We start from the raw sequence: 20,680 nt of genomic DNA on the forward strand, positions 1-20,680 counted from the left end.
TTCCTGTCACATGTCCTATTTTAGTTTAATACAATTTCAAGTCTCTTTATTTAATTTCATATTTTCCCACCGTACTGGGCAGCAACTTCTAGTTACCTTTCTGTTAGTGCTTAGAACCCAAGTGTTTGAATAAGACATTATTCTCAATTTTACAGCAATACTTAATACTTCCTACTAATGGTGGTCCTGACATTACTGTGATTCTGTTAAGCAGGACAGAATGATCTAGCCAGTCAGTGGATAGCCCAAGAGATACCACAGGAAGGGATTTTACATAGATACATTTTGAGTCAAATATGAATCATACTTATGTCATTCTGATATTGCAGATGTTTCACTGACCTTATACTTACAGAAGAACAGCAGAAAATGGGAGAGGATATCAGAAGCATGTCCAAATTTCGAAAGTACCTAAGGGAGTATACTGATAATGTCCCGGTAACCTCTGTGAGAATAATGGAGCCAGACATATTTCTAGCAGATTAGAACTAAGTTGAAAGTAATGTTCCTCGTCAAACACTATTCAATAAGTTGAACATAAATTATGCATTTAAGCTAGTAATTATGCATTTAAGCTGTTTAAGCTAGTAATACTTTAAGATACAAAGAGCTGTTTTAAAGGCAAGAGTTCATATACTTGCCATTTTGCTTTTTCAATTTGGAGGTAATGATTCACTGATTCTGATAGGTGTTGTTTTAGTCATTTGCACTGCAGTACTTTGAGATATCATATCATTGTTGTGGAAAAAAATCACTTTAGCTGTGTGCACATGCTGACATTCACCTAATTTGTCTCCCAACTTTTAGATTTATCCTCCTTGCTACAGTTAGCATTTCCTCATCTGTTAAATTGCCTCTTGTTAGTTGCTTGGCATCAGTGTTAGTTATTAGATGATTTATTTTCATCTGTAAATAAGAATCTTGAGGCACCATTTGGTTCAGTTATTTTTCTTTATACACATTTTTAGGGTCACCATATTAAAATGTAAAAGCCTTTAAAAAACTGATAAGTATTATTTATGTACATATGTCACATATGTGGTAATCATAAATCAACTTAAATGGAAATTTTTCTTCCAAAATATCATCTCTCTGTTATCTGAGAGTTGAGAAAAGTAGGAAGAAATGTGTTAGTATAGTAACTTATCGTTCCTGTGTAGAAGATAAGAAAGAGGGAAGGGAAGTTGGAGAAAGAATTGAGCAGTGGTTAAAACCAAATGCCAGTTAGCATGTCAGTGAACTCCTAGAGATTAACTCATGATTCCTTTCCTATATGAAACAGAAAGACTGAGACACCTAAGGAAAAGACACCTAAGGAAAATTCCAATCCCACAGAAAGGCAATGCTAAAGAATGCTCAAACTACTGCACAATTGCACTCATCTCGCGCGCTAGTAAAGTAATGCTCAAATTTCTCCAAGTCAGGCTTCAGCAATACGTGAACTGTGAACTTCCAGATGTTCAAGCTGGTTTTAGAAAAGGCAGAGGAACCAGAGATCAAATTGCCAACATCTGCTGGATCATCAAAAAAGCAAGAGTTCCAGAAAAACATCTATTTCTGCTTTACTAACTAAGCCAAAGCCTTTGACTGTGTGGATCACAATAAACTGTGGAAAATTCTGAAAGAGATGGGAATACCAGACCACCTGACCTGCCTCTTGAGACACCTATATGTAGGTCAGGAGGCAACAGTTAGAACTGGACATGGAACAACAGACTGGTCCAAATAGGAAAAGGAGTACGTCAAGGCTGTATATTGTCACCCTGCTTATTTAACTTCTATGCAGAGTACATCATGAGAAATGCTGGGATGGAAAAAGCACAAGCTGGAATCAAGATTGCCGGGAGAAATGTCAATCACCTCAGATATGCAGATGACACCACCCTTATGGCAGAAAGTGAAGAGGAACTAAAAAGCCTCTTGATGAAAGTGAAAGAGGAGAGTGAAAAAGTTGGCTTAAAGCTCAACATTCAGAAAACGAAGATCATGGCATCTGGCCCCATCACTTCATGGGAAATAGATGGGGAAACAGTGGGAAGTGTCAGACTTTATTTTTTGGGCTCCAAAATCACTGCAGATGGTGATTGCAACCATGAAATTAAAAGACGCTTACTCCTTCGGAGGAAAGTTATGACCAACCTAGGTAGCATATTCAAAAGCAGAGACATTACTTTGTCAACAAAGGTCTGTCTAGACAAGGCTATGGTTTTTCCTGTGGTCATGTATGGATGTGAGAGTTGGACTGTGAAGAAGGCTGAGTGCCGAAAAATTGATGCTTTTGAACTGTGGTGCTGGAGAAGACTCTTGCAAGTCCCTTGGACTGCAAGGAGATCCAACCAGTCCATCCTAAAGGAGATCAGTCCTGGGTGTTCATTGGAAGGACTGATGCTGAAGCTGAAACTCTAACACTTTGGCTACCTGATGTGAAGAGTTGACTCATTGGAAAAGACCCTGATGCTTGGAGGGGTTGGGGGCAGGAAGAGAAGGGGACGACAGAGGATGAGATGGCTGGATGGCATCACCGACTCGATGCACATGAATTTGGGTGAACTCTGGGAGTTGGTGGACAGGGAGGCCTGGCATGCTGCGATTCATGGGATCACAAAGAGTCGGACATGACTGAGTGAGTGAACTGAACTGAAGCTAAAATTAGGTTTCCCAGGAGTTATTAATTACATCACTAATCAGAGAGTGTGCTCTTCAGTGTTCTATTTTGGTGTGTTCAGGATGGGGACTTCTTTCTTTTAGGAGGAAGGGAAATTCAGTACTTCCATACTGAGAAATAAAAATGCCTTGAGTTGGGTAGCACACTCTGGTCATTGGAAAGACATAACTTAATAAAATGAGAAACAAGCTCTCTTACTTCCCTTTCTAGCATCTTCCATTCACTTTATTTTTTATTTTATAAAGTTTATTCAGGCTGAATTATAAAAAACAGCAATCTAATTCATGCCTATATCCTATCTACCTTATTACTGTAGAATTTCCATCTTTATCAAGAAATCACTCAGAAATACATTTACTTTGTTGGGGCGGATATCTTCAAAGTAGAAAATATGTTGTTTTGTCATGGGCTTTATGTTTCTCATATCCCTAACAGGGCCAGCAGAAGCATAGCATCGATTCACAAGGTCATTGATGGCCAGGCTGTTGGGAGTGATTGCTTTTATTTGATCTTAGAAATTCAAATAGCTAGTCATTGAAAGCCTCAAGCATATTAGTAACTCCTGATGCAAGTAAACTTATGAATGTTCTGAAGTAAAAATGAGCTTAAGAGAAAAAGAAGAATAGGATGACTTATAATAGCAACTACATTTTAATAAAAGAATGAAAATTGCCAAATTAACAAATGAGTAGGTTGGATTGCTTTTATTTCTAGTCTGATAAGTTATGTAAGATTTAGGATTACTGCTCTTCCTCCAATCAACCAAAAATAGAATCCCATGAGAAAAACAAAGTGCTTTGAAAAATAATATGTACTACATAAAATATAATGCAGCATGATGACAGGTATTGTTTGTTCTGATTTTGAAAGTCTTTGTATTATGTCTTACACATATAGGTAGACTATAAATATTTTTTGGTGATGAATTCTCCTTTTTATCAAATATTTATCTAGGCTTTTATGTCAAGTTAGGCACTTTCTCATTTTTTTTTTCTTTCTGTATTGTTTCTACCCTTGGAATTAAAATTTATTTTCTGCAGATAAAAGGTAAATGGCTTTTGTTTGGCATCATCCTGTTAACTGAGAGAATAGGAAAATATGATTATGGATCCTTTCCAATGTCATAAATCTTGAGCTGTAGTTGTTGAGATACTTAGCTTAAAAATCAGAGTAAGTGTTTTCTTTTGAATTGTAAAACTCTTCATGTACTTCTTGATGTTTGAAACAAACATCAGTAGCAACTAGCAGAAATAAATCACCTGCTAGTTTAGGTGCAAGTGATAAGGGAGAACTAATTGCTCTTTTTTAAAAAATGCTTCACTGATACCTCCTATAGTACATGGTTAATTATCACATATTAAAATGAAAAGTGATATGATAATTCTAAAGTGAAGTATAATCTGTATAAAATATAGATGTCATATGTTTAAGAACTCACAGTTCAAACCAAATAGTGTAAGAATTTAGATACTCTCACGTTTAGAAATGTAGGGAGAACTAATATAGAGAATTTAAGCATCTTTTCAGTTACTTGGAGACTACTCCGGAGTCTTTCCTTAAATATTGTAAATATTAAGAATAAAGTGGCATAGCTATATTAATCTACATGGAAGAAGAAAAGATAAGCAAAAACACAAATTGGAAGCAAATATTTCACAGATAAGCTTCAGTCTAATAGATGGGTGACTTTCCAAATTAAGCCTAGGAATCTGTTGCAAGTTAATTTATTAAATCTTCCATTTATTTTGTTTCTTTTATAGCAGCTGTTTGTGATACTCTGTATGAAATGGGCATTCATAAAGAAGTATTAAAAGTTTTTTGCATAGATTTTCTTTGCATTTATATTGGGCTTACATTTTTCTTGTCCTTGAAATGGAGGTTCTTTCTTTTTACATTATCTGTGATGATAAGTATAATCTTTCCTTCTATATAGTAATCTTTTGAGAAACCAATTATACAATATCATCAAGTATGAAAAGATTATAGTACTTACCGTAGCAAGGAATTTCAGGGTTTAGATATGAACTATTATCAGTTGTAATTGAATTTTGTAAACATGAAACTTGATGTTTCCTATTTTCCTCAGTGGTAGTAAGTGGGTTGGGTAAAAAGTGCTTATTGCCAGAGAGAACTGTCCTGTGCACTGAACAATTTTTTTTAGCAGCTTTCATGGTCTCTGCTCACTAGATTCGCATAGAAGTCTCTATTTGCACCCACCCCTCCCAGCCAGGAATGTCTGTAGACATTACTGAAAGACAGGGAGCAAAACTTAGCCCATTTGAGAACTATAGCTGTAGATTTGCTTTTGCATTCTAGCACTTCATACAGATAGACTCACGTAAGATACTTTATTTGTGCTTGATTTCTTTAAGCATAATGAGTTGAAGATTCATCTAGTTTGTTACATGTACCATTTGTGTGTACCATTTTACTCAGGAGGATTCCAGTATAGATTAACTACAGTTTGAATTAATATCACTTTTTGTTTATATTTTCTTAGAATTCTTAAAAACAACTGCATTAAAATTTTTACCTGGTAATTGTATCACCAAGGTCCTTTCTGTGTCTTTATATTTATTGATTCAACTACAGGTTAGTAATTTTTAATTGAATATTCAGCATTACTAATTTTACATAGTTAAGTGCTAGATTTTGTTTTCTTTAAAGATTAGTGGACATTTTGGGCCATGCAGTCAAGTTATTTGTGAAATCAGTTTGATCATTCAGGGCTTTCATTTTTTTTGTTAGGGTGAGTGTAAAGTTGTCTTTGTGTGTATGTGTGTGCTTAGTCGCTCAGTTGTATCTGACTATGTATGACCCCATGGACTGTTGTCCACCAGGCTTCTCTGCTCATGGAATTCTCCAGGCAAGAATACTGGAATGGGTTGCCATTTCCTACTCTGGGGGATATTCCCAACCCAAGGATCAAACCCACGTCTCCTGCATTGGCAAACAGAGTCTTTACCAGTGCACCACCTGGGCAGCCCCATGTCTTTACTTTAAGGCTAATTTAACTCTTTTACAAAAGTTTGGCTCTTTTGGTCTGTAGAACTCTGTAGTTGAGGAGGACTCTTCATAATCTTTCTGTAACTTGGACATCTCCTCACCATATGTATACTCTGAGAATTGTTCATGTTCTCTGCCCAGTCTTGTGGAGCTTCTCTTCATCTGCACAGCCAATTCTTTGCAACTACCTTGACAAAAACTTACACAGATTTCTGGAGTTCTTTCTTTCTTCTTCCTCTTCCACAAATTTTAGTCTCCTCAGTCTCTCTGCAGTGTGACTTCTGTCTCTTTAACTCAATGCCCCACTTCCTGCATATGATGTTGAAAGTAATTCTAGAAAAAACCAGGGCCCAGTTGTAAAGGTACCTTGTTAGTTTCCCTTTTCTCAGACATAATAGTCCTATACTGCCTATTGTTGACCAGTGTCTGAAAACAGTGTTGTGATGTATTTTAACCATTTCTTGAGTTATTTATGGCAGGAAGGCAAGTATATTTCCAGTTTCTCCATCATGACCAGAAACAAAACTATGGTTTTTAAATTTTTTATGTGACTATAAACAAAGAAATTTTGGTAAACATTAAAATTTTATGTATCGTTCAGGTTTGTTCTACTCCCAAAATCACTGATTTAGAATTGTTGTGTTCCTATGATACCATTCCTGTAATTCCATTTCTCCTTGCCTCATTAGGGCTTTTGCTAGAGTAAAGTTACTGGCCTCTCTTTGGACTTCCTCACTAATTAAGCACTAAGGTAGGAAGGAAAAATGTTTGATAGGTGAATTTTGCAGAAGGAATGAAAAATCTTGAATTAGACTACTTAAAGGCTGTATTTCCAAGTTAGCCTATCTTTTTATTAATTTTTATTTAAACCAGTTTTTTTTTTTTTTTTTTTTTTCAGTTAGCGTTATACTCAGCTTTCCTAACAAGAGCAATCAGGAGAGACCTTTGGTTGTCTCATTACTGTCTGTGATTGAATATATTTTTTCAGTGCAGGGGAGAGATTTGTTAAGTCCATGTGGTAGGAGATCCAAGTTAAGGTGCTTAATTTAGCTGTTATGGTACTAGCACTGATACTTTGAACTCCATTTATCTCCTGCTGTCTGCTTTTCATTTGGTTCCAGATTTGGAGGGAGGAAATAAAGGAATTGTTTTCCTCAAGCTTGTTAACATTACAGATACAAATTTTCAGTAAACATATCAAATCACTAAATATTATTAGCTGTGATATATTCACATTGAAGAGCTCACATTCCCACTGAGAGCTGGGGGAAACCATAACTAGAAGTTATGAGGATACAAAGTTATCTCTCTAGGAGTCTTCTAGGCAGTCTATCTCCAGCTCAGCATTTGTTAATTGCCTCAAATCAAATTTCCAGGTACTAAATTGGGACTTTCAGCCTTTCTCCCAGTTGGTAGGTGCAGATGCATAACACATTTACTGCTTCAGGACTGTTGACAGTCTAGTGGCTGTGCTCTTTTCCTTGGATGGAGATGCGAGAGCAAAATAGAATAGCAAATGTGAAAGGAAAGTGACAGGAGAGCAAGAAGAGGGTGTGAGCAGGAGGGAAGAAGAAAAGACAACAGGATTTTTAAATAGCAAGTAATTTACAAAAGAGCTTTATGGACATTTACGCCTTGAGGGATGGTGGTGGTTATGAAAGACAGGGTCTTTCATGGATAGAAAGAACTGACACAGAAAGAAACAAAGATGAAAAACTGCTTTTGTCTTTTCAGTCATGTACCACTAGTGATTTTTTATAGAAGTATAACTGACTCTTACATGTTATATTAGTTTCAGGTTTACAACATAGTGCTTCAGTATTTTTATAGATAACCCAAGTAAGACGGTAGGTGTTGCGAGAGGGCATAAGAGGGCAGACGCACTGAAAACATAATCACAGAAAAATATCCAGTCTGATCACACAGACCACAGCCTTGTCTAACTCAATGTTACCCATGCCGTGTGGGGCCACCTAAGATGGGAGGATCATGGTGGAGAGATCTGACAGAATGTGGTCCACTGGAGAAGGGAATGACAAACCACTTCAGTATTCTTGCCTTGAGAAACCCATGAACAGTCTGAAAAGGCAAAATGATAGGATACTGAAAGATGAACTCCCCAGGTCGGTAGGTGCCCAATATGCTACTGGAGATCAGTAGAGAAATAACTCCAGAAAGAATGAAGGGATGGAGCCAAAACAAAAACAATACCCAGTTGTGAATGTGACTGGTGATAGAAGCAAAGTCCAATGCTGTAAAGAGCACTATTGCATAGGAACCTGGAATGTCAGGTCCATGAATCAAGGCAAATTGGAAGTGGTCAAACAGGAGATGGCAAGAGTGAACATCGACATTCCTAGGAATCAGCGAACTAAAATGGACTGGAATGGGTGAATCTAACTCAGATGACCGTTATATCTACTACTGCTGGCAGGAATCCCTTAGAAGAACTGGAGTAGCCATCATGGTCAACAAAAGAGTCCGAAATGCAGTACTTGGATGCAATTTCAAAAACAACAGAATGATCTCTGTTCGTTTCCAAGGCAAACCATTCAATATCACGGTGATCCAAGCCTATGCCCTAACCAGTAATGCTGAGGAAGCTGAAGTTGAATGGTTCTATGAAGACCTACAAGACCTTTTAGAACTAACACCCAAAAAAGATGTCCTTTTCATTATAGGGAACTGGAATGCAAAAGTAGGAAGTCAAGAAACACCTGGAGTAACAGGCAAATTTGGCCTTGGAATACAGAATGAAGCAGGGCAAAGGCTAATAGAGTTTTGCCAAGAGAACGCACTGGTCATAGCAAACACCCTCTTCCAACAACACAAGAGAAGACTCTACACATGGACATCACCAGATGGTCAACACTGAAATCAGATTGATTATATTCTTAGCAGCCAACGATGGAGAAGCTCTATACAGTCAGCAAAAACAAGACCGGGAGCTGACTGTGGCTCAGATCATGAACTCCTTATTGCCAAATTTAGACTTAAATTGAAGAAAGTAGGGAAAACCACTAGACCATTCAGGTCTGACCTAAATCAAATCCCTTATATTTATACAGTGGAAGTGAGAAGTAGATTTAAGGGACTAGATCTAATAGAGTGCCTGATGAACTATGGATGGAGATTTATGACACTGTACAGGAGACAGGAATCAAGACCATCTCCAAGAAAAAGAAATGCAAAAAAGCAAAATGGCTGTATGAGGAGGCCTTACAAATACCCGTGAAAAGAAGAGAAACGAAAAGCAAAGGAGAAAAAGATATAAGCATCTGAATGCAGAGTTCCAAAGAATAGCAAAGAGAGATAAGAAAGCCTTCCTCAGCAATCAATGCAAAGAAATAGAGGAAAACAACAGAACAGGAAAGACTAGAGATCTCTCCAAGAAAATTAGAGATACCAAGGGAACATTTCATGCAAAGATGGGCTCGATAAAGGACAGAAATGGTATGGACCTAACAGAAGCAGAAGATATTAAGAAGAGGAGGCAAGAATACACAGAACTGTACAAAAAAGATCTTCACAACCCAGATAATCACGATGGTGTGATCACTGACCTAGAGCCAGACATCCTGGAATGTGAAGTCAAGTGGGCCTTAGAAAGCATCACTACAAACAAAGCTAGTGGAGGTGATGGAATTCTAGTTGAGCTATTTCAAATCCTGAAAGATGATGCTGTGAAAGTGCTGCACTCAATATGCCAGAAAATTTGGAAAACTCAGCAGTGGCCACAGGACTGGAAAAGGTCAGTTTTCATTTCAATCCCAAAGAAAGGCAATACCAAAGAATGCTCAAACTACAACACAATTGCACTCATCTCACACGCTAGTAAAGTAATGCTCAAAATTCTCCAAGCCAGTCTTCAGCAGTACATGAACCGTGAACTTCCAGATGTGCAAGCTGGTTTTAGAAAAGGCAGAGGAACCAGAGATCAAATTGCCAACATCTGCTGGATCATGGAAAAAGCAAGAGAGTTCCAAAAAAACATCTATTTCTGCTTTATTGACTATGCCAAAGCCTTTGACTGTGTGGGTCACAATAAAGTGTGTAAAATTCTGAAAGAGATGGGAATACCAGACCACCTGATCTGCCTCTTGAGAAATTTGTATGCAGGTCAGGAAGCAACGGTCAGAACTGGACATGGAACAGACTGGTTCCAAATAGGAAAAGGAGTTCTTCAAGGCTGTATATTGTCACCCTCCTTATTTAACTTATATGCAGAGTACATCATGAAAAATGCTGGGCTGGAAGAAGCACAAGCTGCAATCAAGATTGCTGGGAGAAATATCAATAACCTCAGACATGCAGATGACACCACCCTTATGGCAGAAAGTGAAGAGGAACTAAAAAGCCTCTTGATGAAAGTGAAAGAGGAGAGTGAAAAAGTTCGCCTAAAGCTCAACATTTTGAAAACTAAGGTCATGGCATCTGGTCCCATCACTTCATGGGAAATAGATGGGGAAACAGTGGAAACAGTGTCAGACTTTGTTCCAAAATCACTGTAGATGGTGATTGCAGCCATGAAATTAAAAGATGCTTACTCCTTGGAAGGAAAGTTATGACCAACCTAGGTAGCATATTAAAAAGCAGAGACATTACTTTGCCAACAAAGGTTTGTCTAGTCAAGGCTGTTGTTTTTCTATTGGTCATGTATGGATGTGAGAGTTGGACTGTGAAGACAGCTAAGTGCCGAAGAATTGATGCTTTTCAATTGTGATGTTGGAGAAGACTCTTGCGAGTCCCTTGGACTGCAAGGACATCCAACCAGTCCATTCTAAAGGAGATGATCTTGGGTGTTCATTGGAAGGACTGATGCTAAAGCTGAAATTCCAATACTTTGGCCACCTCATGTAAAGAGTTGACTCATTGGAAAAGACTCTGATGCTGGGAGGGATTGGGAGCAGGAGGAGAAGGGGACGACAGAGGATGAGATGGCTGGATGGCGTCACCGACTCGATGGACATGAGTTCGAGTGAACTCCGGGAGCTGGTGATGGACAGGGAGGCCTGGCGTCCTGCAATTCATGGGTTCGCAAAGAGTTGGACACGATTGAGCGACTGAACTAACTGAACTGAACTGATACTCCATATAGGACCTCCTTGGTGGCTCAGATGGTAAAGCGTCTGTCTACAGTGCTTGAAACCCAGGTTCGATCCCTGGGTAGGGAAGATCCCTGGAGACATATAAAGTTTTTTTTATAAGATCAAGACTGCATTCTGTGTGCTATAATTATATCCTTGTATCTTACTTTATACTTATGGAGTGGGGCTAGATAGGTAAAGGGGATTAAGAGGTACAAATAATTAGTGAATCTTAGTAGATTCTGGATAGTTTGTTCTTGGGGAATAAATAATGTAGATATTCTAAATGGAAAGTATAAAAATTCCATTTAATGCTGTTCAGTTGTCTTTTACCTAACATATCAAGATGCATTTAACATTAATACTCTGCTGTTAAAATAATTTCCAACAAAATTATCAGCTATGATATTTCTTGTTTAAAGGTTTTGAGTTTTTATTAAAAATAATAATTTTCTCCTTTGACTAAATCAGTTTCATTTTTCTCTAGATATCGCCTCTGATTGAGGCCACTTATGGAATATTATAGGATCATTTTGTTCTTGATATTTAAAGAGAATATGTTAGATTACTACTAAGTATCAGAATTATACATTCTTCCAACAGAACAGTTCTTTCTGGTTTATATGTATATTTATGAGTGTGCATATATTTGATACATTTGTATACTCATGTGCATGCATGCTAAATCACTTCATTCATGTCCAACTCTTTGCAACCCCATGTGCTATAGCCCACCAAGCTCCTCTGTCCATGGGATTCTCCATGAAAGAACACTGGAGTGGGTTGCCATTTCCTTCTCCAGGAGGTCTTCTCAACCGAGGGATTGAACCCACATCTGTTATGTCTCCTGCATTTGCAGGTGGATTCTTTACCACCAGTGCCCCCTGGGAAGCCCCTTGTATATTCATAATGTTTGTACAAAAGAATATTTCTGTAGTTTTGATATGAGAAGGCTTTTCTGGTGACCTAAGTGTCAAATGTGAAAATACTTACGTGAATTATGATTTGTACAATCAATCATATAATTTTGTATATGATAACCATGAGGATTGAGTGAGGATATGTAGCTGCTTTTTTAGGGCTAAATAAAACCAGCTTAGATCATTGGAATGATATGTATTAATATATATTGATTATACTCAGTTATACTCCTGTCTGTTTATGCACAAATACACACACATGTAAGTTTTATGAGGGCCAGTGACCTTGTCTGTCTAGATTGTTATAGCCATATAGGAATTCCATGCATGTTTATTGAATGTGTTTTTACAAAAATTAGATGGAAAAATAAAATAGCTTAGTATGGTAAAAAGTTTAATTTTTTAAAAATTCTTAAGAATAAGGACTTACTTTCTTTATTATAATTGTATTCATTTCAAAGGACCAGGAGTTGGTTGAAATCCTCTTTAATATTAAGTTGAATACTGATATTTTCTTGGTGGAATTCATTAGCCCTTTGCTGCTGCTGCTAAGTTGCTTCAGTCGTGTCCGACTCTGTGCGACCCCAGAGATGGCAGCCCACCAGGCTCTGCCATCCCTGGGATTCTCCAGGCAAGAACACTGGAGTGGGTTGCCATTTCCTTCTCCAGTGCATGAAAGTGAAAAGTGAAAGTGAAGTCACTCAGTCGTGTCCAACTCTAGCGATCCCATGGACTGCAGCCCACCAGGCTCCTCCGTCCATGGGATTTTCCATTAGCCCCTTAGGTGGCTATATTTTGTAGTGTTCCAAACCATGTCTTTGGGCAGAAGCAATCAGGACTTTGACTTTATATGTGGAAAATGTTCTTGTTCCTCTTTCCTCAAAATCTCCTTCAAGGAAAGTGGTAAAGTGTATGAGTTCATGTGACTGTCTATCCCCCAACCCTCTGCTCTTCTACAAAGAAATTATTTTTTTCCTCCCCTTTGAATTTTTACATATATGTGTGAGTAAATAGTATATATGCTTATATGTATACATACTTATATATCCTTTTTAAATGACACCTAAATCTTCAATATATTTATAGATGTTTTCTAATGAAAAATCTGATGGGAATACAATTAAAATGGAAGATGGAAAAATCTCATGAGAATAAAAGGAAAAGAAAATTAATATTGCCATATTCATAAAATTGCTAAGAAAGAAGAAAAGTTATATTTTAGCAATAGGTGCTCTTTTACCGAGACTTACCAGGTAACTCAGTGGTAAAAGAATCCACCTGCCAGTGCAAGAGACATAGGAGACATTGGTTCCATGCCTGGGTCAGGAAAACCCTGGAGGAGGCAGTGGCAACTTGTCCCAGTATTCTTGCGTGGAGAATCCCATGGACAGAGGAGCCTGGTGGGCCGCAGTCCAAAGGGTTGCAAAGAGTTGAACTAAGCACGTGCATGCATGCTTTTTCAGCATGATTCATTTTCAGCATAGTTTTTTTTCTTTTACCAAAAAGAGGAAATAAATAACTGAGTAAAGATTGTCTACATTTATGCTTTCTTTTTGCTTTAAAGAAATGAATAAAACTGCACCTGAATGTACATGAAGAATTAGTATAATGTTTATATCAGTCTCTGTAGTGAAATCTTTCAAGCTTTGCACTGTGTATTAAATCAAATACTCAGTAATGAATAATATTTGTGTAAGAAAGAGTAATAGTTATAAATCAGTCCATTTTATGAGTTTTTGATAAACATGGTGATAGTAGTTTGATGGTGTAAGATATAATTACAGAAAAATGTCTGTTTCCTTTTGAAACCCATATAAAATACTTTTTCTGGAACTTATAACTGTTTACATTATTAGCATTAATACTTGTTTTTAAGTGTATCTAACATGTTTTGTTAAAATAATATAACATCTTTCTTATTAGACAATGATCTTGGCAAACTTTTATTGCGCTTCAAAATGTCTGATAAACAAACTGCATGGATAGAAAACTGCCGAAGACAATTCTGCAAAATAATGAAGGCCAAACCCGATATAATCAGTGGAGGTGGTGAGTATTTTTTAATTTTTGTGGGCTTTTTTTGGCTTGAAAAGTTTATTAACAGAAACTGTGGTTTCCTGAAGACTAATACTGGCATATCTAGAATACATAACATTAGTTCCAGAAGTCCATTGGCTTCTGGGAAATCTGTGATCCTAGAGAACAGAAATTAAAATTTGAGAAACTATGTGATTTTTTAAAAAATACTATCTCAGAGGTCTTGTTAAGCTAAATCTACCTTGCCTAGATAATAGTTTGCTTGATTTCAGCAGCTTTCACCTGACTATACTATACTGTTTTGGAACTTTATTGAATGTTTTGACATATTTTGAAACTCTGCCACATCTATCCAAATAAATTTAGTGACTCCTAAGGAGATTTGGTGGATGGTGTAGGGTTGAGGGGCATGGGGTGAGGGGATAGGTATGTTTTCTAGACGACTAAGCAACTTGTTTTATACTCAGATTTTATATGTGTGCTTGGTTTTGTAAACTCACCTTGTTTTAATTAACATTATCTTGAATAAAGATACTGCAACAAATAAGTTTTAATGTCAATATAAGCTAGATTTCTTGAAAGCTGTAATTTAAAAATAATTGTCCTATTTATCAGTCATGCTTTATGGTTCTTATGTTTGTATTAGATGCTATAAAATTAAAAATGGGAAATAAAAATAAGTTTATATTTTGTTGGAGAAATTATATTTTTAGGGCAAGAAAATCAAACATTATTCTCCAAAATTGTAGTGTAAAATGAGCAGTTCAACTGTTTTAGACCCTCCCAAATACCTTAAAAATTGCTATTAGAAATGTGTGTGTGTATATATATATATGTTTATATCTGGTTGCATAACAGAAAATACTTAAAATAGGTTTTGCAAATGCCAAAAGGTACAGAACAAAATGAGAAAACAGCAGCTTGGTATATTATTTAAACACAGTAACTAAAGCTACTGTTTTCTCATTTTGTTCTGTACCTTTTGGCATTTGCAAAACCTATTTTAAGTATTTTCTGTTATGCAACCAGAGATAAACATATATATATATATATATATCTAATAGCCATTTTTAAGGTCTTTGGGAGGGTCTAAAACAGTTGAACTGCTCATTTTACAGTAAAATTCTGGAGAATAATTGCACTCATCTCACACGCTAGTAAAGTAATGCTCAAAATTCTCCAAGCCAGGCTTCAGCAATACGTGAACCGTGAACTTCCAGATGTTCAAGCTGGTTTTAGAAAAGGCAGAGGAACCAGAGATCAAATTGCCAACATCCGCTGGATCATTGAAAAAGCAAGAGTTCCAGAAAAACATCTATTCCTGCTTTATTGACTGTGCCAAAGCCTTTGACTGTGTGGATCACAATAAACTGTGGAAAATTCTGAAAGAGATGGGAATACCACACCACCTGACCTGCCTCTTGAGAAACCTATACGCAGGTTAGGAAGCAACAGTTAGAACTGGACATGGAACAACAGACTGGTTCCAAATAGGAAAAGGAGTACGTCAAGGCTGTGTATTGTCACCCTGCTTATTTAACTTATATGCAGAGTACATCATGAGAAATGCTGGGTTGGAAGAAGCACAAGCTGTAATCAAGATTGCCAGGAGATGCAGATGACACCATCCTTATGGCAGAAAGTGAAAGAGCCTCTTGATGAAAGTGAAAGTGGAGAGTGAAAAAGTTGGCTTAAAGCTCAACATTCAGAAAACCAAGGTCATGGCATCTGGTCCCATCACTTCATGGCAAATAGATGGGGAAACAGTGGAAACGGTGACCGACTTTATTTTTGGGGGCTCCCAAATCACTGCAGATGGTGACTACAGCCATGAAGTTAAAAGATGCTTGCTCCTTGGAAGGAAACCTAGACCAACCTAGACAGCATATTAAAAAGCAGAGATATCACTTTGCCAACAAAGGTCCATCTAGTCAAGGCTATGGTTTTTCCAGTAGTCATGTATGAATTTGAGAGTTGGACTATAAAGAAAGCTGACCGCCAAAAATTGATGCTTTTGAACTGTGGTGTTAGAGAAGACTCTTGAGAGTCCCTTGGACTGCAAGGGGTTCCAACCAGTCCATCCTAAAGGAGATCAGTCCTGGGTGTTCATTGGAAGGAATGATGCTGAAGCTGAAACTCCAGTACTTTGGCCACCTCATGCGAAGGGTTGACTCACTGGAAAAGACTCTGATGCTTGGAGGGATTGGGGGCAGGAGGAGAAGGGGACGACAGAGGATGAGATGGCTGGATGGCATCACCGATTCGATGGACATGGGTTTGGGTGGACTCCGGAAGTTGGTGATGGACAGGGAGGCATGGCATGCTGCGCTCCATGGGGTTACAGAGTCAGGTATGACTGAGCGACTGAACTGAACTGAACTGAAAGGTATAGTTTTCTAAATTCCTTTCTTACAGGGATAGTGACAAGACAAAAGAGAAATCACCTCTTCAGTTCTATTCACAACTCTGAAGAAACAGGATAAAGGAGCAGAACATTATCATTAAAACTGTGTTCTGTTTGGAATCTTGGGGCACCTCCCACAAGTCTTGGTCTTAATTATACATTACTCTGATACTGTGTCCATCATTAGATTTTGAGCTACTTTTAAAAATAGATCTTAACCTCTCTGCCCAGCAAGGTCTAGTTCGTTACATAAAATTCAGTTACGCTTCACAGCAACTTTATAAGATAGTCTGCATTTTATGGATAAGGAAACAAAGGCCTGGAAATTTTAGGTAATGAGCTCAGTCCACATCTTAGATGAAGAAGTTAACCCAACAATCTGACACTGAAACCACGCTCAGTATCAGTGTACAGTAGTCCACTGCACGTTCTCTTTAACACCTAATGTTTTGCACATGGGAGGCAAACGTTTATTAAATAAACCCAGGTGAGCATAATACTAATGAGATGGAAGATGAAAAATATTTTTAATATCTCCAATCTCATAGCATAGTTTTCTTTTTATAAGCTAAAACTTGGACTAGTTGGGAGGGTAAGCTCAAGGGAGAAACACTAAATAAATACATGCTTTTGTAAGGCAAGCATGCTTATTTATTTGTCTGTGTTCATGCACGTGTACAGACTGACTCTATAATGTGATTCAATTTGGGTTTTAAATATAAGCAATCTACAGTTATCAAGAACCAAAGATTTTTGAATTATCATTACTTATGCTGCAGTTTCTCCCCAAAATCTCTATATAAAACCCTGCAGTACTCAATGAATACCATGTACCTCCATTAATATTTTTCATAATTATGATAATGAGTGAATGAATGTCTTAAATTCTATACTCCAAATCCAAAAGGAGATAGACAAAAGAAATTCAGTTAACAAGAACTTAGTGAGAACCTACTTGTTGACTCCCTGTCCTGCTCCCTGCTATGGGCAGCTACTCTCCTTTTGTTGGTAAAAATAAGGAAGGAGAGAGCAAACTATCAGTAGTCTTTCCAAACTGATTTAAACCCAGGCCATCTAGACAGCTATCAGAAGAGAGATATTCCAGCTTTCTCCAGCTTGGGCTCCTGCTGTTTCCAGAGTTTTCTTTCCAGGTTTTCAGCTTATAAGAATAAATGAGACCATGTGGATGTGCAATTGCATGATATTCCTGCACTTGTAATGAGTCATTGGGAGAAGCAATACATTATAAAACCTAAGACCCATAGGCTGAAGTTAATTTTTTAAAACATAAGTCACATTTTTTCTTTTTCATAACCTTATTTTTGTTCTGTGTGTACCTTCTACCCCACCCCTAGCTATATCAGAGACCTTTTTCCTAACATAGAACTAATTACAACATGTTCCCTGAACTTCTTTAAATTTCATTCATTTTCATGTGTTTATTTCATTCAACTTCAGGAGAGAACATAGGTAGACACTCTATTCCATTAGGCTGAATTTCAAATGTATTCATGGACTGCCTCTTTTTCTTTCTTAAAATATAAATCATTCCACAGTTCTTTTTTCTTCTTCTTCTTGTCAGGAAGGTTCCTGTAGATCTGATTGACTTCTAGGTTCTGCTGAGTATACTACACCAGCTGCTTGTTGTCTGTTCACTCTAAACATTAGATTCCATCATCAATTGCTTGTTTAATTTTTTTCTACTCTTATATCTTCCTAGAGTAATTTCCCTATAAAAATAAGTTTCTGTTTTTCACCTTATCTTCTAATCCTTATTTCCCACTAGTCTTTTGAGACCTAATAATTATACAGTTAAGTATGTTCCAGGTATATTCTTCCTGATTTTGTTCTCCAGTGTTGATAATATGGATTCCCAGATGGCGCTAGTGGTAAAGAACCTGCCTGCCATTGTAAGAAACCTAAGAGTCATGAGTTCAATCCCTAGGCTGGGGAGATTGCCTGGAGAAGAGCATGGCAACCCACTCCAGTATTCTTGCCCAGAGAATCCCAGGACAGAGGAGCCTGGCCAGCTGCAGTCCATTGGGTTGCACAGAGTCAAAGATGACTGAAGCACGCACACGCATACAGTGTAGAATTCATTTAATTTGAGTTGGCCACTAAGTAACATATATAACATGTCTTATAGACAATATTGGAAACTGATATGCTTTGTAACTATACTATATTTTTTCTAACTCTATACTTCAAATGCCTAAATTATTATTACTTGGACTTTTAAGAGTTTTTGTTTTAGATGCCTTCTTTGTCCTTTAAATTTTGTTTTATTTGTTTCTGTTTTTCTCTGAAAGAATCCTGGTATAACAGCAATGAGGTCCTCTGGACTCATGTTTCTGGCTCCTAAATATAGTTCAAGGAATTCTGGTTCCTTTTAGTGGGGAGAATAGCACTGGGGGCAGAATTTGAGCAAAAATGTGCCTTAGATTAACACTAACATGTTAATGTTAACTTGTTAACCTGGAATGCCTTAACATTCCAGGTTCCTGTGCAATATTGCTTTTTACAGCATCAGACTTTACTTCTATCACCAGTCATCCACAGCTGGGTGTTGTTGTTGCTCTGACTCTGTCTCTTCATTCTTTCTGGAGTTAGTTCTCCACTGATCTCCAGTAGCATATTGGGCATCTACGGACCTGGGGACACTTTCAGTGTCCTATCTTTTTGCCTTTTCATGCTGTTCATGGGCTTCTCAAGGCAAGAATACTGAAGTGGTTTGCCATTCCCTTCTCCAATGGGGTATGTTTTGTCAAAACGCTCCACCATGACCTGCCCATCTTGGATGGCCCTATATGGCATGTCTCATAGTTTGATTGAGTTAGACAGAGCCGTGGTCCATATCATTAGATTGGTTACTTTTCTGTGATTGTGGTTTTCAGTTTGTTAGCCCTCAGATGGAGAAGGATAAGAGGCTATGGAAGCTTCCTGATGGGAGAGACTGACTGAGAGGGAAGCTGAGAAATCGGTATGCAGGTCAGAAAGCAACAGTTAGAACTGGACATGGAACAATAGACTGGTTCCAAAACAGGAAAGGAGTACGTCAAGGCTGTATATTGTCACTCTGCTTGTTTAACTTACATGCAGAGTACATCATAAGAAACGATGGGCTGGAAGAAGTACAAGCTGGAATCAAGATTGCCAGGAGAAATATCAGTCACCTCAGATATGCAGATGACACCATCCTTATGGCAGAAAGTGAAGAAGAACAAAAGAGCCTCTTGATGAAAGTGAAAGAGAAGAGTGAAAAATCTGGCTTAAAACTCAACATTCAGAAAACTAAGGTCATGGCATCTGGTCCCATCACTTCATGGCAAATAGATGGGGAAACAATGGAAACAGTGACCAACTTTATTTCTGGGGGCTCCAAAATCACTGCAGATGGTGACTGCAGCCATGAAATTAAAAGACGTTTGCTCCTTGGAAGAAAAGCTATGACCAACCTAGACAGTATATTAAAAAGCAGAGACATTACTTTGCCAACAAAGATCCATCTAAGCAAAGCTATGGTTTTTCCAGTAGTCATGTATGGATGTGAGAGTTGGACTATAAAGAAAGCTGAGTGCTGAAGAATTGACCCTTTTGAACCATGGTGTTGGAGAAGACTCTTGAGAGTCCCTTGGACTGTAAGGAGATCCAACCAGTCCATCCTAAAGGAAATCAGTCCCGAATATTCATTGGAAGGACTGATGCTGAAGCTGAAACTCCAATACTTTGGCCACCTGATGCAAAGAACTGACTCATTGGAAAAGACCCTGATGCTGGGAAAGATTGAAGGCGGGAGGAGAAAGGGACGAAAGAGAAGAGGATGAGATGGTTGGATGGCATCACTCAATGGACATGAATTTGAGTAAACTGTGGGAATTGGTGATAGACAGGGAGGCCTGGCATGCCGCAGTCCATGGGGTCGCAAAGAGTCAGACATGACTGAGCGACTGAACTGAACTGAACTGTGCCTTAGATCTGCCACATAATCACTTATGATAATAAGGTGACACGAAACAAGAGTCCTCTTAAAAAAGGGGCAGAATGTATTTTTGTTGTTTCAAATTTACTTCTGGCTACATTGGCCTTACAAATAGCTGTGAAAAGAAGAGAAGCGAAAAGCAAAGGAGAAAAAGAAAGATATAAGCATCTGAATGCAGAGTTCCAAAGAATAGCACAGAGAGATAAGAAAGCCTTCCTCAGCGATCAATGCAAAGACATAGAGGAAAACAACAGAACGGGAAAGACTAGAGATCACTTCAAGAAAATTAGAGATACCAAGGGAACATTTCATGCAAAGATGGGCTCGATAAAGGACAGAAATGGTATGGACCTAACAGAATAGAAGATATTAAGAAGAGGTGACAATACACAGAAGAACTGTACAAAGAAGATCTTGTACAACCAAGATAATCACGATGGTGTGATCACTCACCTAAAGCCAGACATCCTGGAATGTGAAGTCAAGTGGGCCTTAGAAAGCATCACTATGAACAAAGCTAGTGGAGGTGATGGAATTCCAGTTGAGCTCTTTCAAATCCTGAAAGATGATGCTGTGAAAGTG

At 37.8% G+C, this 20,680-nt stretch overlaps 1 protein-coding gene across 7 annotated transcripts in view; it reads left to right on the top strand.

Moving 5' to 3' along the window:
* The window catches only part of TBC1D32 (TBC1 domain family member 32), a 206,220-nt gene that overhangs the window by 131,454 nt on the left and 54,086 nt on the right, over positions 1-20,680 (top strand). For all 7 annotated transcript variants that reach the window (XM_070795892.1, XM_070795889.1, XM_070795891.1 and 4 more), the window contains one exon: positions 13,602-13,727. In XM_070795892.1, the coding sequence (XP_070651993.1) occupies positions 13,602-13,727 (126 nt within the window). The remainder of the gene's footprint in view (positions 1-13,601; positions 13,728-20,680) is intronic.

The sequence above is a fragment of the Bos indicus genome, chromosome 9 (assembly GCF_029378745.1).
Source record: "Bos indicus isolate NIAB-ARS_2022 breed Sahiwal x Tharparkar chromosome 9, NIAB-ARS_B.indTharparkar_mat_pri_1.0, whole genome shotgun sequence".
NCBI lineage: Eukaryota > Metazoa > Chordata > Mammalia > Artiodactyla > Bovidae > Bos > Bos indicus.